This window comes from Megalobrama amblycephala, linkage group LG2 (assembly GCF_018812025.1).
Source record: "Megalobrama amblycephala isolate DHTTF-2021 linkage group LG2, ASM1881202v1, whole genome shotgun sequence".
Lineage (NCBI taxonomy): Eukaryota > Metazoa > Chordata > Actinopteri > Cypriniformes > Xenocyprididae > Megalobrama > Megalobrama amblycephala.
In genome coordinates this window covers 59,865,496-59,891,633 of record NC_063045.1, presented here as the reverse complement: position 1 = coordinate 59,891,633, position 26,138 = coordinate 59,865,496, and the positions used below count along the sequence as shown (strand labels likewise).

The window sequence follows — 26,138 nt, the reverse complement described above, 5'->3', positions numbered from 1 at the left end:
TAAAAATAAAAAATACGAAAAGAATAAATGAGCAAATAAATAATGCATCTAACATTAGAAAAAAAGTAATAAATAATAGAAATGAAATATTTTCCTAATAATATTTAAACATTTATATATTTTTTTTTTATGATATAAATTGGGCCTTATATTGTGGGAAAAGAATATTATAAATATGTCTAAATATTATTAGGAAAATATTTCATTACTATTATTTATTAGATTTTTTTCTGTTAGATGAATTATTTGCTCATTTTTTTTGTTTTCGTATTTTATTTATTTTTTATTTATCTTTTTTTTATCCAAGTTATATTTATTTATTTTAATCCAGTTTTTATTTATTTTTACCTAAAATATATTTTTGTTATTATGTTTTACATTTTTACACTCTTTTCTCTAAACATTTCCATGGACCCGCAAAATATGATCACCGTTGTGCGAGGGACCCCATCCTAAAATTTCAATTTAAAAGTCCAATTTATATTGTGAAAAAAATAATAATATTATAAATATGTCTAAATATTATTAGGAAAATATTCAGTTTCTATTATTTATTAGATTTTTTTCTAATGTTAGATGAATTATTTATTTGCTCTTTTTTGTTTTTGTATTTTATTTAATTTTAATTATCAATTTTTTTTTATCTAAGTTGTATTTATTTATTGTAATCCAATTTTTATTTATTTTTACCTAAAATATATTTTTGTTATTATGTTTTACATTTTTACACTGTTTTTCTCTAAACATTTCCGTGAACCCACAAAATATGATCATCATTGTGCGAGGGACCCCATTCTAAAATTTCAATTTAAAAGTCCAAATTATATTGTGAAAAAAATAATAATAAATATGTCTACAAATTATTAGGAAAATATTTAGTTTCTATTATTTATTACATTTTTTTTTTTTTTTTGTAATTTTAGATTCATTATTTATTTGCTCATTTATTGTTTTCATATTTTATTTAATTTTTATTTATCAGGGTTTTTTTTATCTAAGTTGTATTTATTTATTGTAATCCAATTTCTTTATTTTTAACTAAAATATATTTTTGTTATTATTATGTAAAATTTTCACACTCTTTTCTCTAAACATTTCCATGGACCCCCTAGCACTCCCTTGTGGCCCCCTGGGGGCCCCAAACCCCACTTTGAAAACCCCTGCTTAAACAATACCATGTTGCTCTCTGAGCATTTTTAAGCAAAAATTACATTCCAAAACTAGGTCGTACCATTGCACTTCTTTTTTGTAAGCGAGAAAAAGCAGTCTTTTACAGTGACGCTAAACGACACGCATGACTCCAGGCTCCTGTTTAAAGTCTTTCCGGAGTGCTCGCTCTGCGCATGCGCACCAAATAATCCTGCTCAGCTCCATCATGGCGGCGAGGGGCCATGTGCAAGACCCTAACGACAGAAGACTGCGACCCATTTACGGTAAGATTCGCATCGCACCGCTGGGCTTACAGAGACTCAGCTGGTCTGACTAGTGCTGTAGGACCGGCCTGTGCGTTACTGAGTTTATTAAAGCGCTGCAGGAGCTGTGGAGAGCCGGTGAGGCCTGTGGAGCTCAAGCCGCGGTGTCGGTTCGACTGCGGTGCCGGATGACAGTGCGTCCTTATGCGGTCACACTCTAAAGTTTCAATCGGTATAAGAAACCCTGTTTATAGTCCATTTAAACCTAGAAATACTGTTTAAATGTCAAGAGATCAGTGCTAATGTCATTTGATCAACCGGCTCATTACCTGTGTGAGATGTCAAAGAGATTAACTGCCTCAATAGGAGCCATTTGTGCTTTAATATTTCATATCTTCTATAGATTGTGTATATATTCTTAGAAAGATGCTTTACATGCATAATTAATTGATATATGTGTAATTACATTATAGATGCATAAAGCTGAGCTTTGTGTCTAAATTATCTGAGATAACTTAGACCTGCTTATTGTTTCCCAGAGATTATTTATAAGCTTTTATGTTTATATTATTGTGTTTAATTTTGGAAATTTTCTCCAGAGCGGTGCAGAAATGACCTATAAATGACTTTAAATGCTTGAACTCTTAAACTGAATTGGTCTGAATGTATAGCCTTGAGGTACACCACTGACATTTGTGTTTTAGCAATCAAAATTGATGTGAAATCTGACTGTATGTCATGTATATTATCATATATATGCATGTAGTAGACTTTAATGTACTTGCATATTTATGGTCAATAAATCTCTATGCATCTTCTATTAAAAGTTATTGCATGGTCTGCATTACTGATTATATAAAACAATTAACCTATTATATAAATATTTGAGACACGTTTTCATTCAATAATATTATTAATTAATTATATCATGTTTTTATAAACTGGAACGCTGTTTTTACCAATCAGCAAAAAATTAATTTTCAAAAATAATTCTGGCTTCTGAGTTCATACTGTGCATTTGATTCAAAGTGATTTTCTAGTATTATATATTTTTGAATGAAATATTATCTCAAAGACTCGCTGCTGTTGTTCTACTACACTAGAGATGCTGTGCATGTGAGGTTTATCACAATCAATATTTCAATGACCTTTATTCTGCTGATTTGTGCAGTCTTGCCATCCTATTGTCTAAAATCGATCGCTATTTGCGTGGGTGATTGATTAGAAATATAACAGTTATAAGGAAAGATGCTATTTAAAATGTATGAATGGACAGACACACGGAGCTGTTCTCATGTAGAAAGTCCAAGTCTACTGTCTGGCCTGGTTAATTTTGGCATCCAGCTGTCGAGCGACATGGTCCTGTGTTTTTAGCAGAGAGACTCATGGGAAGGGAGGGGAGGGGGATCCTGCATCGAGCAGCCGGTGAGAGAACGTTCTCACAGTCGGGGGTCTATCTGAGCCGTGCATGTTTTGAGTGATGCAGTGCTGTGTTTCTGAGTGTCTGCAGGCGTTTGTTCCCGATCACCGATGCTGTTAAATCCTCACTTGTGGTTTAGCATCATTGAATGTGCAGTTTACCCATAATACCTATTTTAAAGCAGTCATATTCTACATTTCTGTAGCATTTTATCCACTTATAATGTCATTCAAGGTTTCTTGCACCAAAAAACAGACTTTCTTCTTTCTTTTTTTTTACCATTTTTATGAGCAAGAGTTTAACAGGCTGGTTAAAGGGACCGTTCCTTTGGTTATGTTAAGTTCTAAACCTGTATGAATTCAAAAAGAAAGGTTTGTAACTTCATTAAAGGATTAGTTCACTTCAGAATTAAAATTTACTCACCCCCATGTCATCCAAGATGTTTATGCCTTTCTTTCTTCAATCGAAAAGAAATTAAGGAAAACATTCCAGGATTTTTCTCCATATAGTGGACTTCACTGGGGTTCAACGGGTTGAAGGTCCAAATGTCAGTTTCAGTGCAGCTTCAAAGAGCTCTACATGATCCCAGACGTGGAATAAGAGTCTTATCTAGTGAAACGAAAAAGAAAAATGTATATACTTTTTAACCACAAATGCTCGTCTTGTGCAGATTCGCCACGCTTTACGTAATCACATTGGAAAGGTCACGTGTGACCTAGGTGGAAGTACCATGGTAGGGCGAAAATCTAATTTTCTCTTCCAACTTCAAAAGCATCCACCTTTTTTTTGTAAAGGGTGTTTGACTTAGTCTTTGCATGTTCGCTTTGTAAACACAGGATTAGTACTTCCGTCTACGTCACACGTGACCTTTCCAATGTGATTACGTAATGCGTGGCACATAGCAGTGCAAGATGAGCATTTGTGTTTAAAAAGTACATTTTTTAGAAAATGGCCTGTCGATTCGCTAGATAAGACTCTTCTGGGATCATGTAGAGCTCTTTGAAGCTGCACTGAAACTGACATTTGGACCTTCAACCCGTTGAACCCCAGTGAAGTCCACTATATGGAGAAAAATCCTGGAATGTTTTCCTCAAAAACCTTCATTTCTTTTCGACTGAAGAAAGAAAGACATGAACATCTTGGATGACATGTGGGTGAGTAAATTATCAGGACATTTTAATTCTGAAGTGAGCTAATCCTTTATGATGAGTAAATCCTGACAGAATATTCATTTTTTGGAGTAAATTATACTTTAAATTATGATTAGTTATTGGTCTAGTGACATTTGACTGGCTGATTAGTAGCATTGTCTGGTTTATCATCACTTGAATGATGGAAACACATGGTAGCTCTCTTCAGTAATGGTCGAAGTGTTTGGTAACTGCTGCTGTACTGTTGTATTGAACATGTATTTCTCTTCTAGATTACCTGGACAATGGCAATAACAAGATGGCAATCCAGCAGGCCGACAAACTGCTTAAGAAGCACAAAGATCTTCACTGTGCGAAGGTGTGTACATTATTTGTTTTTACTCCAGAACTCCACGTCCAGCTTGTAATCATTAATGCAGGTTAAGTGCAACAAACTTCCATATTCTGTAAAACAGGTTGCATCGCTTCCAGATGAATATAGAGATGTTTTACTCGAGATGTCTTCAAAGGGGCAGCGAAGATGAGCATAACCAATGTCCATTGCATTTGCAGATTTATATCTAAAAGTTTTTGATTTTTCCTCTTCTCATTAATGTTAAAATCGTTAAAATCGAATAAAATGCCAACAATGAAAGTAACTAGATAGGCTAGCCGATTACCTTAAAAGTACCTTAAAGTATCGTGGTCACTTCATGCTGCTGTTAACACTTTCTCTGACAACACTTTCTCTTATTTTCGATTAATTGTGCGAACACTGTTTCATTTTGGTCAGCTCAGACCGTGGCTGGTCTAGTTGTCAGAAGTGATGGATTAACGCTGTACTTCACGTGACGCTGTGGATAGCTGTCAACACAAAAGGCATTGTTGTTTAAGAAAGAAAAAACGTAATGAATTTGTCCATCTAGATTGATAAATTAGCTCTGGATGCATTTATTTCCAGGTCTTGAAGGCGATTGGTCTGCAGCGCACCGGCAAACAGGATGAAGCCTTCACGCTGGCACAGGAGGTGGCCGTTCTCGAACCCACAGATGACAACTCTCTGCAGGCACTGACTATCCTCTACAGAGAAATGCATCGGCGTGAGTGTTAAAAGCGCAGACACAGACCTGAAATGCTGCAGCAAAATCTCAGCCAATCAGAACAAGCTAATTCACATGGACTTTTTCTTTCTTTAGCCGAATTAGTGACCAAGCTTTATGAAGCTGCAGTCCGGAAGGTTCCAACGAGCGAGGAGTACCACTCTCACCTCTTCATGGCCTATGCTCGGGTCGGAGAGTACAAGAAAATGCAACAGGTTCTGTTTGTGTTTATCAATCATTATGTCCTGTTTATATTATTAAAGGGTTAGTTCAACCAAAAATGAAATCACCCTCATGACGTTCCACACCTGTAAGACCTTCGTTCATCTTCGCAACACAAAAATTAAGATATTTTTGATGAAATCTGAGAGGTTTTTATATGTTGCTTTCTATGGGAGATAACAAAAAACCTCAAAAATATCTTAATTTATGGTCTGAAGATGAACTTTATTGGTTTGGAACGACAAAAAGGCGAGTAATTAATGACAGAATTTTCTTCTTTCTTTTTTTTTTTTTTTTTGGATGAACTAACCCTTTAAGTTAAGCTTAATTTGGGGGGGGAAATAATTGCAATTGCTATTTAAAATGTTTGCAGTGCTTGTTTGTAGGGCTGCAAAGTATGGGCATAAAAGTTGTGAATAAATATAATTATGACTATAAAAAATTATTATTATTATTATTATTACAAATTAAAATATAAAATTTTACTGTAATTTCACTGTCATTATTTATAAAAAAAAAGATTTTATAGTACTAATATTTATGGCTTTCTTAATTTATGCATTTTCAAACTATTGGTCTTTTATTTTGGCGGTAAACCGCAGGGAGCCCTTAAAGGGATAGTTCACCCAAAAATGAAAATTCTGTCATCATTTACTCACCCTCATGTTGTTCCAAACCTGTATGAATTTCTTTCTTCTGCTGAACACAAAAGAAGATATTTTGAAGAATATGGGTAAAAAAAAAAAAAAAAAAGAGTTGATGGACCCCATTGACTTCCATAGTATTTTGTATTTTTTTCACATACTATGCAAGTCAATGGGGCCTGTTTCTTTTACCCATATTCTTCAAAATATCTCCTTTTGTGTTCAGCAGAAGACAGAAATTCATACAAGTTTTGGTAGAGTAAATGATGACAGAATTTTTGGGTGAACTATCCCTTTAAAGCTTCTCTTTTATTGGCAACAGCTGCTTTATAAGAGCATTGCAATTTTGGAAAGATGGTTGGCGCATGTTGCGCTCTTAAATGCATGTTATAAGCGTCTCAAACTCGGAGCAGATGCAGAGATGTAGTGTGTGGAGCAGCGTTTACTGTGAACCAAGACACTGAAAACACCAGGGGTCTCATTTATAAAACTGTGCGTAGGATCCCTACTAAAATTGTATGTACGCGCAAAAGCTAGATTCTGCGTACGCACAAAAAAAATCAGATTTATAAAACCATGCGTACGCCAGAACCTGCACACAAATCCCTTTATAAATCCCACTCAGCGGAAAATTGTGCGTACGTGCATCTCCACCCTGTCTCCTCCCCGAAATCACCATATATGGAGCTTACGACGCCTAGTTTTACTATGCATAACCTCATCTGCATATCATTTCCATACATATTCCCATCCACGTGACATTCACGGTTAACACTGTCAAAGGTACAAGACATTGGAAAATATTAGATATGGACTATAAATGCAATTTGTGCCACACATTATATTGATAAAGATCATCCAATATCCTCTTTATGTTTTAGAATAAATATATCAAAATATCCATAAAAACAAAATTTGTATAAAATACTTCAGATAAAGGTTTTAGAATAGAGTTGATTCATTCATTTCCACTGGCCAGATAGTATTTTATAGTTTTAAACAATTCAAATCAGATTTATGCAGTTTTGCTGATAAGGTGAACATATCTTTTAGGAATTTTATAGGCTATTTTTAGTGGAAACAGATCGGACTACTTATTTATTGCAGTGTAAATACAATTGTCCGAAACGGCGCGTCACTGACAAAGTATTTTAAAAAGAAAACATGCAAATCTTACCGTTTTCCTCAAATTATATCCTTCAAATGGTAATTGTTTGAAGATCCTTCACACGACATCAACACCTCCTGCAGCTGTGGTTGTACAGTAAGATATTATTGGACCTATTCAAACTGGACAACGGACCGTTCGACCACCGAATCCAGCAGTGTCTTCCATAATATCTAAGTTAAGTGTGCATCACTGATCGTCATTCTCGAAAAAATATTTTGTCATAACATCTGCAGTTTAGTTTAAAGAGGAATTATTGTGCTCCCAGCGCTCCTCGCTGTCATTAAAACAGCGTGTCACTGGAAAAGTGATCGAAAGTAGCACATCTACTATGTCAATTCATATCACTTTTGTCTCCAGAATGTGCGTACGCACGGCTCAAAGTTTGCTTAAAGGTGCGCACATTCTCCCGTCAAGTTTGTTTTTATAGATCACAACCTTTGCGTGGGAACTGGCGTACGCACGTTTCCAGCCCTGTTTTGTGCGTACGCACGCTTTATAAATGAGACCCCAGATCATGAACTGCTTGCGTGTAAATGAACACAGTGTTGCGCTTCACTCATGCAACATGCAGCACGTATATTTATTTAATTAAATCGCAGCCTTTGCAATTTGTTAATCACAATTTGAAATTGAGATTTTGGTTTAAATAGGGCTTCATGATTAATTGTGAACCTCCAAAATCATTGTTTAGACTTTTCTGTCTCTGCACTTCTGACAGGCTGGAATGGCGCTGTATAAAATTGTCCCCAAAAACCCGTATTACTTCTGGTCGGTCATGAGCTTGGTGATGCAGGTATGATTGTTTTCTTATTTGCATAAACAATACACATCATGCAGATCAAAATAAATGTATAAAATTGCCTTTTTATGTATAAAAATCAGTACACTTCTCCAACATCTGCCATGTCATATGTGTTTCAGGCCATCTCGGCACAAGATGAAAAGCTCTCTCACACCATGTTCCTGCCGTTAGCTGAGCGTATGGTGGAGAAAATGGTTAAGGAGGAGAAAATCGAGGCAGAAGCTGAGGTAGGACGTGTTATCGATAATCTGTTTCTGTTTATTTCAGCCGTATAAAGTTCATGACGCATTTTCCATGGGCTGTTCCAGGTCCAGCTGTACTTCATGATCTTGGAGCGTTTGGGGAAATATGTGGAGGCGCTGGAGGTGGTTCAGGGGCCACTCGGAGGTGAGGGGGAAAAAAATGTGTGTTCTTCAAAGGAATATTCTGGGTTATTTCCAGTTGAATGTCTTTATATTGCTTGTGTGGCATGCTGTCAATTACCAGAGATGATAAGAATGTAAAAATGAACGGTAGTTTCCAATGCCTGGTGTTTTTACTCCATGTAAACAAAGTTATAGTTCACATCTCTTTTTATTTAAAATATTACTGTCAACAGGGCTTAATGCAAAGATTTTTTTTTTTCGGGCCAATGGTTCAAATTGTTACTTTTCCTGCCAAAATTTTCAGTGTCCCCACCACAGAGAAGCAATAAATAGGGCCCTTTGATTTCCGTGATGCAGAAAACAAGGACGGAATCGCGGAATCCATTCATAAAAGATGGAATTTGTCAAATTTTTGATGAATAAGTAAAAAGTAGGTCAGTACACTTAAATCAAATCGTGGTATAGACTAGTGTCTGTGAATATTACATCGCAAAAAGACTATTTACATATGAATACTTGCATGTTCTGTGTCTCTGTGTGAATGAATGGCGCAGATGCACGGTTTCATTTACACACTGAAGCACACGTGATGCTCGCGATGTTTTCAGCCCCTGCTTCCTCACTATAAGAGGACATGAATGCATGAACTTCATCTCCAGAGCCTCTCTGAGAGTCACTTCATGAGCATTTTACCATTTCATTTGAGAAAAATTATCATCATATCATAAACGCACAGAAACTCAAAGGTCTTCATGGCAACCTGTCAAAATAAATGTTCGGCTTAACTTAAAGAAACTGTGACAGAAACATTTTAATGTTGTACAGAAGAATTTAGTTATGTCTCAATGGAGTAATAGTGACACTGATAATAATATTAAATAATTATTAAAACGCAATTAATTTATTTAAAGGAATAATCCCAATTTTCTTCCATGTTTTAATTTTAACAGTAAAGCTCTGTTGTGCAGCACTTTGTTTGACAAAAAAAGTTTAATATCATATGATTAAAAGATAAATTAAATTTTTGTTTGTTGCCTTCTTTTTATTGCCAGAAAAATTTAAATACACAACACAGAATTTCTGAAAAATCAAAAACAACACATCTGATAATGACTTAAAAAAAAAAAAATAATAATAAATTTTGTTTTTATGAATTTAATTAATTAGACATGCTTTTTGATCATTAAAATTGATTAAACCATTTAAAATGGAATCCAGAAAACTTAAAACAAAAAACACAGAATTTGGTACCAATAAAATAGAATTTGAGGGGGAAAAAATTTATTTCATAAGGCCTTACATTTTATTTTTGTGAAACTTATAAATTGTTATTAAAGTGTCATGATTTTAATTACTAGACATGCTTTTTGATTACTAAAATTTAATTTGACCTTTAAAATGCGCTATGTAAATGCCTCATTCATTCATTCATTCATTCATTCATTCAAAATGGAGTCCCATAAATTAAAACAGAGGAAAAAAAGGAATCCCGAAAAAATGGAATTCGGGAGGCGGGGATAAATAAATAAATGATAAATGCAACCTTAATAAATAAGGTTATGACACCATATTTCAAATACTAGTGTAATTTCACAATTCTTGCTTCCAATTTTGATACCAAACCAAAAACTACTAGCCAAACTAATATATTAATACAGATATGATAGTCAATAGTGTCTGTAATTGTATGTTTTCTGTTTATGTGGAGAAACTCTAAAGTGAGTTAAAAAAATCTTACAGACTCCAAAGGTTTGGAGTGTACTATGAGCTTCTACCATTAACATTTGTATTGCAAAGAATGTGCAACCTTCCAGTTGATTTTTATCTGCATATTTTAATGTCTCTTAGCTTTGTGTCTCATTTTGCTTTGTGTTTTTCTCCCTCAGAGAAGCTGACCAGTGAACTGCAGAGCCGTGAGAACAAATGCATGATGCTGTATCGCCGTCTGGAGCGCTGGGCCGAGTGCAACGCTCTGTCCTGCAAGCTGCTCCTAAAAAAGTGAGTTCACTCCTGATCAGTTGTCTTTCTGTTCCTTAAACATAAATAGCTGCGTCTGAGTGAGGTTGTTCCAGTTTAGCAATGAATTTTCGTTACGTACATAAGGTGTTAATCGGTAGGTTTTGTTTCTCTCTGCAGCCCTGATGACTGGCAGTTCTACTTGCTATATTTTGACTCTTTGTTCCACCTCATTGATCAGAGCTGGACGCCTCCACAGGAAGGAGCTCAGTACGTAAAAAGTTAATTGCATGCAAACATTTAGCTGGGAAAGCATTTGTCACACTGGAAATGAAAGGTCAAGTACACTGCATTGTATACCGCCTGTCGGTGATACAGTAATAAAGTAGTGATAAAGTAGTGTGCCATTCTGAACACATCCTGTCTCACGGTCTCATGCATGCTGTGGTGTTGCTCTCTGTGTTGCAGTTGTGCAGAAGGGGAGGTGCACGCCTCCGTAGCTCAGTCCATCAGCTTCATGGAGGAGCGACTGGCCACAGAAGATGCAAAGGAGTCGAAGCATCTGAGAGGACCGTACCTGGCCCGTCTGGAGCTCATCAGACGGCTCAGAGAGCGGAGCTGTCCTGAAGCACAGCAGCTAGGTACAGGATGGGTTGTGGCGGTTTACACACAGCACAGTCTGTATGTTTGCTATGTGTTTCTGACATGGTTTCCCAACATGATGCAGGTGAACCTCTTGAGCTCATGTTCCAGTTCTTTGTGAAGTTTGGAGACAAGCCATGTTGCATCACTGACCTGAAGATCTTTCTGGATCTACTCGCACCTGACCAACATGTGCAGGTAAGCGTGACAAGATGCAATGCATATACACAGATCAGGCATAACATTATGAGCACTGACGGGTGAAGTGAATAACACTGATTATCTCTTCATCACGGCCACCTGTTAGTGGAAATATTAGGCAGCAAGTGTACATTTTGTCCTCAAAGTTGATGTGTTAGAAGCAGGAAAAATGGGCAAGCGTAAGGATTTGAGCGAGTTTGACAAGGGCCAAATTGTGATGGCTAGATGACTGGATCAGAGCATCTCCAAAACTGCAGCTCTTGTGGGGTGTTCCCGGTCTGCAGTGGTCAGTATCTATCAAAAGTGGTTCAACAGTGGTGAACCGGCGACAGGGTCATGGACGGCCAAGACTCATTGATGCACGTGGGGAGCGAAGGCTGGTCCGTGTGGTCCGATCTAACAGACGAGCTACTGTAGCTCAAACTGCTCAAGAAGTTAATGCTGGTTCTGATAGAAAGGTGTCAGAATACACAGTGCATCACAGTTTGTTGCGTATGGAGCTGCATAGCTGCAGACCAGTCAGGGTGCCCATGCTGACCCCTGTCCACCGCCGAAAGAGCCAACAGTGGTCACGTGAGCATCAGAACTGGACCACGGAGCAATGGAAGAAGGTGGCCTGGTCTGATGAATCATGTTTTCTTTTACATCACGTGGATGGCCGGGTGCTTGTGCGTCACTTATCTGGGGAACACATGGGCACCAGTATGCACTATGGGAAGAAGACAAGCCGGCGGAGGCAACCTGGGAAATCTTGTTGCAGTCCATGTACACCCTTTCATGGAAACGGTATTCCCTGGTGGCTGTGGCCTCTTTCAGCAGGATAATGCGCCCTGCCACAAAGCGGAAATGGTTCAGGAATGGTTTGAGGAGCACAACAACGAGTTTGAGGTGTTGACTTGGCCTCCAAATTCCCCAGATCTCAATCCAATCGAGCATCTGTGGGATGTGCTGAACAAACAAGTCCGATCCATGGAGGCTCCACCTCACAACTTAAAGGACTTAAAGGATCTGCTGCTAACATCTTGGTGCAGATACCACAGCACACCTTCAGGGGTCTAGAGGAGTCCATGCCTCGACGGGTCAGGGCTGTTTTAGCAGCAAAAGGTGGACCAACACAATATTAGGAAGGTGGTCATAATGATATGCCTGATCGGTGTGTATATAAATTTAGGTATACTCTCACATATACATTATCACAATTTTTATTTATTTATTTTTGCAGCTTATTCTATTTTAGAACAGAACACTTAGACAAGAAGAGACGTTCTTGAGTGTTTCTAACTTTCTTGCGACTGTCTCAGTTCATCAACAGGCTAATGGAGGCCGTGCCGCTGGCTGCTCCTGGAGAGGATGGTGTTGCTCTCCCAGGAGACACGCGGGCTCTGCAGAGACATTTGTGTGTGACGCAGCTCAGCCGCTGTCTGGGTCTACAGCATGCTCTCAACACCGAGGGCAAACTGGGCCTCATCAAAGAACTGAAGGCGCATTACCGGCACGGCTTACAGTTCGGTAAGCAGATGACTAGGCAGGTTGGACTATTCAAATTTCTTCCTTATTAAATGACATAATCTGTGAAAATACCAGCATCTTACATTTTCCACGGCAAGCACTTATCATATTTTCTATTCATTGACATATTTTAATTGACCTATAATGTTCTGTTTTACAGCAGACTTACCATTTCCTGTTTTACTTCTGCTCTAGGGAAGTCCTGTTTAAAAACAGAGCTCCAGTTCTCAGATATGTACTGTCTCATGGCGGCTCATGTCTATATCGACCTGTGGATGGAGACGGGTGCGTGTGCTTCTCATTTTTAGAATCAGTTTTGATTAAAACCCTTCATGTTATTGATGAACGAGTGTGGTGTCTGTGTTGTTAGGTGATCAGAACATGTTGTGGCAGTGTCTGGGGATGTTAGAAGAAGGTCTTTCCCACAGTTCCTCCAACGCTCAGTTCAAACTGCTGCTTTTGCTTCTGTACTGCCGTCTGGGGGCTTTTGAGCCGGTGGTAGATCTTTACTCCGGCCTGGACGCCAAACACGTCCAGCACGACACCATAGGGTAAGAACACAGCGACTACAGGGAACAAATATGTCTTTTATTAATATGTTAAAGATGACATTAAATCATTTTTTTGTTCTTTGTCTTATTGTGCATAGTTTATCAGTGCACCTTATTCTAAATTTTAAAGAGCAGTTCTTTTGCAAGATTCAATTTTTAGGACATCATATTAAAGGATTAGTTCACTTCGGAATTAAAATTTCCTGATCATTCGCTCACCCCCATGTCATCCAAGATGTTTGCCTTTGTTTCTTCAGTCGAAAAGAAATTAAGGTTTTTGAGAAACTTTCCAGGATTTTTCTCCATATAGTTCACTGGGGTTCAACGGGTTGAAGGTCCAGCAGTTTCACTGCAGCTTCAAAGAGCTCTACACGATCCCAGACGAGGAATAAGGGTCTAATCTAGCGAAACAATTGGCCATTTTCAAAAAAAAAAAAATCATATACTTTTTAACCACAAATGCTTGTCTTGACGTGACGTAGGTGGAAGTACTACGGTAGGGCGAAAAACTCCATCTCATTTTCTCCTCCAACTTCAAAATCGTCCGACATCGTTGTTTTACCTTTTTTTTGTAAAGGGTGTTTGACTTAGTACTTCTGACATCACGCGTGACCTTTTCAACGTGATTACGTAATGCATGGCACATCTCAGAGCAGTGCAAGACGAGCATTTGTGGTTAAAAAGTGTATAATTTTATTTTATTTTATTTTTTTAATTACCGATTGTTTCGCTAGATAAGACACAAACACTCCTGTGCATTGATCATTGTAGCCAATCACAGACATATTCACTATATTGCCAAAAGTTTTGGGACGCCTGCCTTTATGTGCACATGAACTTTAATGAAATCCCATTCTCAAACCGTAGGGTTTAATATGGAGTTGGCCCACCCTTTGCAGCTATAACAGCCTCAACTCTTCTGGGAAGACTTTCCACAAGGTTTAAGAGTGTGTTTATGGGAATTTTTGACCATTCTTCTAGAAGTGTATTTGTGAGGTCAGGCATTGATGTTGGCGAGAAGGTCTGGCTCACAGTCTCCGCTCTAATTCATCCCAAAGGTGCTCTATCGGGTTGAGGTCAGGACTCTGTGCAGGCCAGTCAAGTTCCTCCACACCAAACTCGCTCACCCATGGTTTTTATGAACCTTGCTTTGTGCACTGGTGCGCAGTCATGTTGGAACAGGAAGGGGCCATCCCCAAACTGTTTCCACAAAGTTGGGAGCATGAAATTCCAAAATGTCTTGGTATGCTGAAGCATTAAGAGTTCCTTTCACTGGAACTAAGGGTTCAAGCCCAACCCCTGAAAAACAACCCCACACCATAATCCCCGCTCCACCAAACTTTACACTTGGCACAATGCAGTCAGGCAAGTACCGTTCTCCTGGCAACCGCCAAACCCAGACTCGTTCATTGGTTTGCCAGACGGAGAAGCGTGATTGGTCACTCCAGAGAACACGTCTCCACTGCTCTAGAGTCCAGTGGCGGCATGCTTTACACCATTGCATCCAACGCTTTGCATTGCACTTGGTGATGTAAGGCTTGGATGCAGCTGCTCGGCCATGGAAACCCATTCCATGAAGCTCTCTACGCACTGTCTATGAAGTTTGGAGGTCTGTAGCTATTGAATCTGGAGAAAGTTGGCGACTTTTCAGCATGCGCTGACCCCGCTCTGTGATTTTACGTGGCCTACCACTTCGTGGCTGAGTTGCTGTTGTTCCCAATTGCTTCCACTTTATGATACCACTAACAGTTGACCATGGAATATTTAGTAGTGAGGAAATTTCACGAATGGACTTATTTCACAAGTGGCAACCTATCACAGTACCATGCTTGAATTCACTCTCCTGAGAGAGACCCATTCTTTCACAAATGTTTGTAGAAGCAGTCTGCATGCCTAGGTGCTTGATTTTATACACCTGTGGCCATGGAAGTGATTGGAACACCTGAATTGAATGATTTGGAGGGGTGTCCCAATACTTTTGGCAATATAGTGTATGTTGAGCGTGTGAACACAATGGCCAATCAGAGGTGTTTACAGATCCACTCAACAGCGCTCAAAGCATCACATTTTTAAAATTTCAGTACCAACTTGGTATCGAAGACTCTATTACGTTATTTTAGTACATCACAGTACGCCTTAAGTTAAATTTACTTACATTTAGCAGTTTATTATTTTTTACAAAGGTTCCTTGTCAAATATCACCCATGCTAATACTGTTCTTTTGGTTCTGTCTTTGTCCAGGTATTTATTGACCCGCTATGCAGAGTCTTTGGGCCAGTTTGCTGCTGCTTCCCAGTCTTGTAACTTCTCCCTCAGGTTTTTTCACTCGAACCAGAAAGATGTACGCTGCTGTTGTTCTTTATGCACAGAATCAAAATGACCATTCTGTCATCATGTACTCTCGCTCATGCTTCTGCCGTGTGTTTGTTCCTGCAGACCTCAGAATACATTATTCAAGCATATAAGTATGGTGCTTTTGAGAAAATCCCAGAGTTCATCGCCTTCAGGAACCGACTCAATCACTCGCTGCACTTTGCCCAGGTGCGCACAGAGAGGATGCTGCTGGACCTCTTCCTGGAAGCCGACATGTTAGTCCCTCCATCTTTCCCTGTCGTATTTACTGCCTTTTAGAAGTCACTGTCGGGATTATATTTTGAGGATTCATTGTCGTCTTGTCAATTCACAGATCATCCCCTCTAGAGGAGAGCGTAAAATCAATGTCTCTATGTCCGGAAGAGGACGACATCCCGTGGGACAACTTAAGGGACAACCGTGACCTGACTGTCCTCGTCAGCTGGAACCCTAAAGACCGGTACGATGAGACAAACCCTTCCGAACTATCACACGTTTTAAAGAGGATTTATTGTGCTTTTTTACATGTTCTTTAGTTTGTAATGTTGCTGTTAGTCCCATCCAGCAGGAGTTCTTCTCTATATCAGTGTCACTGTTTCTGAACTCCCTCAAACGCCTCCATTGTAGTCTTGAGTTTTCTTCCGGGAACAAACACGTCACAATATTCCTCATTTAAATAATTCATATGCAGAATAAAGTGGCGGGGCCTGGTTGAGTTAGTTAGTAGTGTGTTGAAACTGGTGGTTACGGTAAGGGGCGGGACATTTCCCAAACAAGCTCGAAGCGCTTGACCAATCACAACACACTGCTCCAACCGACCAATCAGAGCACAGAGTGCTTTTCAGAAGGAGGGGCTTCATAGAGACAGGAACTAAACAGAGCGTTACTGACAGACTGGGAAGAGAGGAGCTGCAACAATGGAGAATAGGGGAAAAATAATGAAAGTAGAGCCTAAAAACAACATCAAGACTTTGAAAAAGTGCCTAATAGGTCACCTTTAAACATTTATCTGTTTCAGTAATGATAATATTGGTCACAAATTGTAGGCAGCTGACCGAGGAGCACAAGCAGCGCTCTCTAGAGGACGAGACCCTGTGGCTAAGGTTGCGGTCGCTTACTCTGCGGCTCATTGGCTGCGTCTCCACGATGACTCACCCGCCAGCACCACGTAACTCTGAGAAGACGACTGAAAATGGAGTGGCAGCCAAACCGTCTTCTCTACTGTCACTGCTCTCCCAGCTTGAAAACACGTTAAACCAGGCCACACAGTTCACGGAAAAACAGCTCCAGGTCAGAACCGTTAAGAGACCGTTTAGCGAATGCAGTTTTTATCAGTTGCTTCATTTCTATTTCAGTTTTTGCTGAGTAGCTCCAGATTGATATCAGAAAGCCAGTTTTGACTATTAGCATCAAGTCTTGGTCTAGTGTTGTTTATATACTATTATGGTATTTATTCATATTTTGACTTTTTTGTAAATAATTTTGTCATATAAATACCTTAACCTCATATTTAGATGAGGTTCTTTCCTCATATTTAAAATGTTAAAAAAAAAACATAAAATATTTTCATTAAAGGATCAATTCAATTCAATTCACATTTATTTGTGTAGCGCTTTTCATGATACATATCATTTCAAAGCAGCTTTACAGAGAATGCATGTCAACATTACAATTTAAAGAATGCAGTTAGCAAATAATGTAATAATTTAGGCAATTAATTTACAATCACTGTTAACAGTTTAACTGAACGTAGAAGCAATGAGCTCCTGGAAAAATGAATTGCATTAACAATAATTAGGATATAGAAATTGTGCAATGTGCATGTTGATCCAGATGATTGCGTCTTCTGATCATTAAAAACAAATGTGAAATTTACTGCTGTGCCAAGATGAAAGTTGGTAAAGAGTATGTGAAGAGTTTGAAAAAGTGACTAAAGTATTGAGAAATGTGTCCTAGTGATTTGTAAAATGCTCTACCTGTAGTGTTATTGTTTAAACTGTATGTTGTGTTTGACAGCATCAGTACCCGTTTCTGGGTCCCGTGTCGTCTCGGCTGGCTCAGGCTCTGTCCAGCGGTTGCTGTCAGTGTCAGCTCTCCTCCCTACAGCTCCCTCTGCACCTCCAGGAGCTCGAGACCACCGGTCTGGGTTCGTTACTTCACACCTCGTTATGCACAGTTTGATATTACAGCAGATCTTTTATGAAGCGTTCATCATCTTGGCAATCCTTTTTGATTTCATGTCAGTTATTAGTTAATTTATTCTGCTACGATCATTGAATTGATAGGAAAATTTAAAAAATTGTGATTTTTTTTTTTTTTTTTTTTTTTTTTTCCTGGCCTGGAAAAAATTGTAAAAAATCGAATAAGATCCTACTAAAAACAATTAAATTGATTATATTATATTATATTATATTATATTATATTATATTAATCATTTGTCATGTATTGTTATATTATTTTTATTAGGGGCCAAGCACTGAATGTGCGTAGGCACCTATTGTAATCGTTAGATTTCTTTTTAATTATTCTTCTTCTTCCGCTCTTGAAGTCTATGGGAGCCCATAGAACCGTATGGTAAAAAGTTGTGAAATTTGGCCCACAGTTAGAGGACAGTCTGAACTGTGTCCATAGCAAATTTGGAGTCTCTAACTCAATCCCTCTAGCGCCACCAGCTGTCCAAAGTTGCACTTATGTTTATGCTAATAACTTTTGAACCGTAAGGGTACAACAAAATTCAAATTATTATTAAAAGTTATAAAAGTCAAATTATTATTATTATCAAAAGTAGAAACAAAATTATTTTTTCCTCTGATTCCTTGGGTCAAGACAAATTGATTGCACCCAATGATGTCATTCTCCGCCATGAAAATTTTTCCGCCATTTTGAATTTTCTGAAAAAGCTCATTTTTCGAATTTTTTTTACTCTGATTTTCACAAAAATTGAACCAGATCATCTTCAGACGATGCCGACAAAAAGTTATGGAATTCAAGTTGATTCCTCAAACCGTTTTCGAAAAACACGCGAACGAATTGTACGTAGTGCTTGAAAAAATAGACGTAAGGCTGTATCTCTGCAACGCTTTATCGAATTCAGACCAAACTTGGTACATGTCATCACAAGCATGACCTGAGGCAACATGCAGTGTTTCGGCGCAACGCCACCTACTGGTCCGGAGATACGAAAAATGGATATTTTTTCTTATAACTTCTGATGGGTTTGTCCAAAAATCATTAATTTGGTCTCGTTGGATTCGGGGCATCATGCCGAGTCGAATGATATCCAATTTTCCCATATCGGCCATTTTGAATTTTGTGCTTAAAAAGCTGTATTTTACGAATGCATTAGCGTATCGTTACGAAACTCTGTATGGGTCTTTGGCACCATGCCCTGACAATACTCAAAAAGTTTTGGCGCAGCACCACCTTGTGGTCAAAAGTTATAACAAAATTTACAAAAATGTTAATAACTTTTGACTATATTAACTGATTGTAATGAAACTGGTCTCAGTTGATTCCTTGGATGATGCTGAGAACATAGATATCAAATTTGTCGGCTGAACTTCCTGTCCGCCATATTGGTTTTATTTAAAAACCTACTTTTTCGAACTCCTCCTAGACCGTTTCTCTGATTTTCACCAAAATCGAACCGTATCATCTTCAGACCATGCCGACAAAAAGTTATGGATTTCAAGTCGATACATCAAACTGTTTTCATATACCAGAGCAATAAATTTGAGGCATGATGCAAAACCCAGTCTTGAAGCTGTATCTCTGCAATGCTTTGACATATTGACACCAAACTTTGCAAGTGTCATTGTCACCTCACTCTGACCATACCACATTAATTTGGTCACAGCGCCACCTATTGGACGAAAGTGATGAACCAGTAAATCCTAATTTTTGATAATTTTTCAGCTCTTTTGCCTAAAATGATCTTAATAGGTATTTTAATTGCTGGCTGTTGGCTGGCTTATTGTGCCGTTGTTGTGCTTGGCCCTGCAATTGCTGCTTGCAGCTATATTTCCATATTATGATTATGTAAATAAAAAACAATATATTACATAATATTTTTAATGCCTTAATTTGACTGTTATGCTTGTATGTATTACGTAAATCTTTTGTATTTTCAGATGAATCAACAGAGCTTCAGACACAAATATCAAATCTTTTCAAGTCTTTAGCAGTACAACTTCAAGGTATGTTATGGATTCATTTTGTTTAAAATTACTTGAATATATTTGCACATTCATATTTAATTTGTCACATTTTTAATGTCATCGGATGACATTGTTTTAGATCAATTTTGTTTTGTTTTTTACTAAAATGAAATAACTGTCTATGCTTCTGAAATTATTTTCTGCTGATGTAACCAAGTCTGTGGGCAGGGAAAATAACTAGAAGCTAATATTTGTAAACAAACTTCAATGTTGACTTGAGAAAGCCTGAATGGGCAGCCTGAGTCAGAAGAGCCAAAGCACATGTCTGTTTGGTGTTCTGTAACAAATTATTATTTTGATTATCGATTAATACTTAATTAAGCCTTTCTCAAGCCAACATAATAAGCCCACTTTCACTATCCAATAAAACTTGCAAATGGTTTTAGTTTGACTTTTCTTTCTGTATGCTTTTTCAGATATGTTGGAAAAATGTAAAGGTGATCTATTAGAAGTTAAAGATGGTCAAAGCAAGACACAACCCTTTTTACTGGAGAATCTAGTCTACTTTGTTGAAGTGAGTCTCTCGCCTTTAAGAATTGAAGAGAATGCACAGCTCTCTATAGAAAATAAAAATAATTCATTCTTAACTCTTCGTTTCAGACCATTTGTATTGTCTTATGGGTGTCTAATTACTGTGGAAGCGTCCTCCGGCCCTTAAAGTCCAGTTTACAGAAGAAGAAGAAAAAGAAAAAAGAAGTCAGCACTGTAACGGTAATGCTTTGATATCTGTTGAAACGCTCTCTTCCGAATCAATATTTATGAAGCGTAGGGTTGGAGGGAATGTTGGGTCACTCTTGTTTATGTGCTGATTTGTGTCTCCCACACAGCCGGCGGTGATCTCGGCCTTCCAGGAGTTCAGTGGTAGCTTGCAGAGTCTCCTCAACCAGGCCCTGGAGCAAATCAGGAGCCAGGAGACCAGCCTGACGGCCCTGAAGCTGGGAGCCCTCAGTCTGGAGGGACAAACTCAGTCTGAGGTGAGTGACATCAGAGACTGCTTTGGTTCTGATTGTCTCAAAAAGTCTGGTCCAGTGAAATTTATATACAATTATAGTATTCATTCATATTTTGAATTAGCCTTTTTTATATTTTTAGTTTTAATTTTAGTTTTGTGCTTTTGTCATTTTATTAGGTTTTTTTTTTTTTTTTACATTTCTATTTAGCTTAATTTTTTTTTTTTTATGTTTAGTTTAATTTCTTTGTAAGATCTTTAGTAATTTTAATACTGCAACTTAAACTTATTTCAGTTAGCGGTTTCATTTAAAGTATGTAATATGTAAGATTTTCAGATTAAAATATCCAAAAACCACTAGAACAGTGTTACATATTTTGTTGACTTGTGTACTTACTAGGGCTGGGTAAAAAAATATTGATTTCTCGATTTTAATCGATTCTCATTTTTACGAACTGATATCGATTCTTAAATCCCAAGAATCGATTAGTCTAGTCTGTTTTCAGTTGATGAATGAGCAGAATATGTAGCGCCTCCCATCCAATAATCTTTGTGCTTTGTTAATTTTGATATGAAGCAAAGTCTCAGATTTCAAATGACGTCCATCTTATTATGAGATTCAAAAAATAAATACCGTTTGGCGCTGTTTAATGTGGCGTGACATATCGCTGTAGCGCCTCAGTTAAGAGAATCATGTGATCTTCCTCTCCTCCGCTTTAATACCAGTTACAGCGCGAAATAAACATGCATGAACATCTGAAGGTATGTTAAAATATACAGTACAACTTACTTAAACCGTATCATGTCTCTTGTAATCGCTCAATCAGTGCTTCAACCTCGGAAAGACGTCATACATATATACATATTCATTATAATTTTTTATGTTCTTCAATATTTAATGCATGTTTAAATAAATCAGTTATGATAGCCACGATTTAAATGTTTATATTTCAAAAAAAAGAATTGGAGTAGAAATATGATTATGTAATTCTAAACTTTATTTATAATAAAAACATCATTGAGTGTAATTTAAGTGTTTGTATATAAATAAGTTCATTTAACCTTCATTATTATTATAGTAGTACCAGCTGACTTTCATGTGTAGTTTACAGCATTAGTTGAGAGATTTTTTTTTTTTTTCCTCTAGAAAATTTGCAATGTACTGAAATTGAAATACTACATCCAAAATAATCGATATCGAATCGAGAGCATGTGAATAGTAATCGAATTGAATCATGAAAATTGTGTCAATACCCAGCCCTAGTACTTACATTATACAAGATGTTTCCAAGAATGTTTAAATCCAGAGAAATAAGCAATTTTAACCAGGACACGAACCATGTCCATGCGTCGCCTATCAATGACATCATACCCCGTGTTACCCTCGATTTTGAAATGCCGAAGAAGCTTTATTATATTGTATGTTTTATTAGACAAGGGAACAACAGTTTGGATACATTGATCGACAGAAAATGAATTGTTATATAGCTCAACACGTTTAGTCTTGTACAATGCGAGTACCATGTTTTACTATGCCTAATATCAATCTAGAGTAAAGCTATAACATCATTTTCAACGCACTCAAATGTATCTAATATGATAAACCGCATTGTGTTACCCCACATACACTTGACTGGAAGAAGCGGAAGTAGCGACTGTGTCATAATAAAAGCTCTGCTGCTCTCGAGGCATGTCGCACTCGTCTCTCATTAGCAATCAGTCCTGCTCTGCTTCTTACTACAGTAACGTTAATAATCTCATCCATGAATGTGATTTCTGCCCGAATCCCATCCGGATTCTTTTCCACCAGCTGTGAGGTGAGGACGGCATCTCCCACGAATCCGCTCAATCTTTGCATCATCAAGCTATGCCTTTGTTTTGAATAGGCGACCTCTAGCGGCGAAAAATTACATATTGTGCCTTTAAAGGAGAAATTCATGAAGTTTGTAAGAATGTTCCTAAGAAATTTCTTGACTTCTTTTGTAAATCCATAAAGCAAACACAATGCATCGCAACTGCAATCTGAGGTTGAAACGAAGTCAAAGAATTTGTTTAGCATGTTTTTGACCGCTGTTTTCCTGCTTCATCCAGGCGGAAGGGACCTTCACGAAGACCGGCATGGATAAGGTGCAGAGCAGCTACCTGCGTTCGCTGCAGGAGATCGGGGAACTGTTGAAGAAGAGAGCGGACACATTGAAATCCCTCAAAATCTGAGCGCTCCATCGATCCTTCATCCGATCCGGTCCCTGACCCGCACGGCTCCACGCGACAGCGTCCTCGGTCCCTAACTCAGTCTGTGAACTCAGCTGGTGGAGATCTCCCTCTCTTCCTTGTCTCCTCTTCCTAATTATCCGTCTCATTACTCACGTACAGATACAGGCACACTGTAAAGTTCAACAACGGCTTCAGCACAAGCATCTACGGTGCTCCGAGAAGCACTTTTAAGTGGAAACGTAACTTCATATCCCTAGCAAAACTACATAGGCAAATGAATAAGCAATTTTAGAAATACTGCTATAAATTATTGTACATAGTGTGAAGATAACGAATATCAACCAGAACTCCTTGGCGAATTAAAGTGAACTGCTTTGTCCTTTTGTCGATGTCTTGCGTTATTGTCTCTCTCACTTCCCAGCCGTAGACCTCGCGAAACCCCTCCTGACGATTCGTGTTCACCTTAGCGGTGCCACTCCGTATCGTAAAGAAGCCACCTTCCAGACGGACACGCTCTGCCACGCGCTTACGTAGCCGTTCGCGATGCACAGCCAGCCAAGAGCTAAATTCGTCCCGAGGAGATTTTGCGCAAACTTTCGGTGGGGTGGTGCGGATGCTTTGAACGAATGTTTTGGGTGCTTCTATTACGATATTTCTTTGTATATTACAAATGACTTTACTTGAGCCACAAGCGTTCGAAATGTAGCTTTCCCGACCGTTTGATCGGAAACAAATACGTCATTGAGTGCTACTTGAAAAGACACGGTGAGGTTTGGGAAAGTTTGTGTACGTTTGTTAAAATTTGATTTATCAATCATGTTCGGAACTAATTTTATGCTTAAATGGCGGATGAATGGTTTTGTCGTTGTTTGGGCCGAGTTGTTTACTTTGAACTCTAAAAAAAAATTGTTGATTGCACTGATGATGTCCCTTCAATGATGAGGTTTTATTATTGTTGCATACCAAAAACGTCTAAATTAGCCTTGCGTTAACGTCGCAGTAGAGACTAAGGTAGGTTTTTATACGACTGACTTGTTGATGTCTACCGGGAAGTGCAACTTGTTTACAATGTTTCCGAGCGCCATTATGAATCATGTTTATAGCGTGTGTTATACGGTGTGCTGCAATCTACGAGCTTTCACTGCTTTATACTTGCTCGGGGAGGGAGATGCTTTTCTCTTTTGTCAAGCTTTTTTATTTTAATCCAACACGACGGGATACGGGACAAGTTGTGCAGCGAGCGGCTCTTCCGTCGCTCCGGGACTGAAGGGCTCATTTCGCGTCCTCGCCGTCACAGAGCACGAGGACGACAGGCGCTTCTGAACTGAGGAGGTCGTTTCGAGATGTCAAGTGTGTCGGCTGATGAATTCTTTTGTTAGTGAAATTGAGAAAAATACAAACAAAAACACTGGAATGTGAAAAGGAGTTTTTTTTTTTTTTTTAAATAAAAAGTAAATGTTCCACATGCTGTGACTGCTTTTGATTTTTTGCACCCTGAAGCAATAAAATGTTTTGATGTTGTAATATATTATCACATTGATTTCAATAGGGTAATCGTGTACTTGTATTGATATAAAAATACAGGAGACCTATAATGCCCCTTTTACAAGATGTAATATAAGTCTCTGGTGTCTCCAGAATGTGTCTGTGAAGTTTCAGCTCAAAATACCCCACAGATCATTTATTATAGCTTGTCAAATTTGACCCTATTTGGGTGTGAGCAAAAACACGCCGTCTTTGTGTGTGTCCCTTTAAATGCAAATGATCTGCTGCTCCCGCCCCCTTTCCAGAAGAGGGTGGAGCTTTAACAGCTCAACATCAACAGCTGGAGAATCTCACGCAGCCAAAATGAGGAAAGTGTTCAGCCTTACATTGTTCAAACCGGAGTCGACACTGATGGAGAGACTCAGGAATAAGTTACAACTTTTAGACGTTTCTGAATGGTTAGTGGATAAATTTATGTAGTTGTTGTGGAGTTGATTCAACTCATTGACTAGCATGTTCATCTTTTGTGTTGAATTGACCCTCATTTGTGAAGCAGTCCGGCGTAAAATGACGGCATGTCAACAACACTCTACTACAACAACTCTTCCTGTTCTCTAAAGCAGCCCAACATGGCCCCGCCCCCTTTGTTGTGTGTTCTCGGGGGCGGGGTTTATGTAAATTTTGGGGTTCTGATGTCACCAACCCGGGAAGAAGCTCGTTGTAGTCCCTACCAGCCGTAAAACACTTAATAAAAAAGATTTTGCCTTACATGTGACCATTAACCGACATCAGAGAACCCTGAACTTAATTTTATTATCATTATTTACTTAATTTTATTATTGACAAAACTTATTAACTTAAAAATCTCATGGGGTACTTCAAGTAAATATATTAAAGGATTAGTCCACTTTTAAATACACTTTTCCTGATAAATTTACTTACCCCCATGTCATCAAAGATGTTCATGTCTTTCTTTCGTCAGTCGAAAAGAAATGAAGGTTTTTGAGGAAAACATTCCAGGATTTTTCTCCTTACAGTGGATTTCAATGGCTACCAACAGATTGAAGGTCAAAATTACAGTTTCAGTGCAGCTTCAAGGGCTTTAAACGATACCAGACGAGTAATAAGGGTCTTATCTAGCGAATCGATCGGTCATTTTCGAAAAAAAATTAAACCGTTTATGCTTTATAAACAAAATATTGCCTTGAACGTACTTTCCGCTTCCGCATTCTTCATAACGTTTACGCTGAATGTTCTACGCCTTCCCTATTCTACTTACGGAACGAACGCGGCGCGAGTTTCGTTTTTTTCCATAACTTGAAAAGGGAAGGCGTAGAACATTCAGCGTAAACGTTATGAAGAATGCGGAAGCGTAAAGTACGTTCAAGGCGATATTTTGTTTATAAAGCATAAACGGTTGTATTTTTTTCGAAAATGACCGATCGATTCGCTAGATAAGACCCTTATTACTCATCTGGTATCGTTTAAAGCCCTTGAAGCTGCACTGAAACTGTAATTTTGACCTTCAACGTGTTGGTAGCCATTGAAATCCACTGTAAGGAGAATAATCCTGGAATGTTTTCCTCAAAAACCTTCATTTCTTTTCGACTGACGAAAGAAAGACATGAACATCTTGGATGACATGGGGGTGAGTAAATTTATCAGGAAAAGTGTATTTAAAAGTGGACTAATCCTTTAATCAAATAGGTTCAGCTAACAGATGAGTTGGGGAATCCCTGCATTGCATGTAAATATGAAATGACGTGAATTACACAGGGCCGGTTCACACAGAACTT

The 26,138-nt window shown here is 38.2% G+C and overlaps 1 protein-coding gene across 1 annotated transcript; it reads left to right on the top strand.

The window, feature by feature from the left end:
- Positions 1-1,276: 1,276 nt before the first annotated feature.
- naa25 (N-alpha-acetyltransferase 25, NatB auxiliary subunit) lies at positions 1,277-24,322 on the top strand. Its single transcript, XM_048181304.1, has 24 exons — positions 1,277-1,433; positions 4,256-4,341; positions 4,924-5,062; positions 5,159-5,277; positions 7,818-7,892; positions 8,021-8,128; positions 8,210-8,288; positions 10,153-10,264; positions 10,403-10,492; positions 10,691-10,863; positions 10,950-11,062; positions 12,367-12,574; positions 12,770-12,859; positions 12,945-13,125; positions 15,367-15,466; positions 15,562-15,713; positions 15,812-15,937; positions 16,524-16,767; positions 17,494-17,623; positions 19,608-19,673; positions 20,111-20,208; positions 20,295-20,405; positions 20,522-20,668; positions 22,735-24,322. Exons 1-24 carry the CDS (start codon positions 1,295-1,297, stop codon positions 22,855-22,857), a joined length of 3,009 nt encoding a protein of 1,002 aa, XP_048037261.1. The 5' UTR covers positions 1,277-1,294; the 3' UTR covers positions 22,858-24,322.
- The last annotated feature ends 1,816 nt before the right edge of the window (positions 24,323-26,138 follow it).

Bases quoted from the DNA above. Each gene is read 5' to 3' on its own strand.
- naa25 (XM_048181304.1), top strand. From the start codon at position 1,295: ATGACTCCAGGCTCCTGTTTAAAGTCTTTCCGGAGTGCTCGCTCTGCG. The intron at 4,342-4,923 runs GTGTGTACATTA...ATTTATTTCCAG, and splicing joins AAGATCTTCACTGTGCGAAG to GTCTTGAAGGCGATTGGTCT. The intron at 5,063-5,158 runs GTGAGTGTTAAA...TTCTTTCTTTAG, and splicing joins CTACAGAGAAATGCATCGGC to CCGAATTAGTGACCAAGCTT.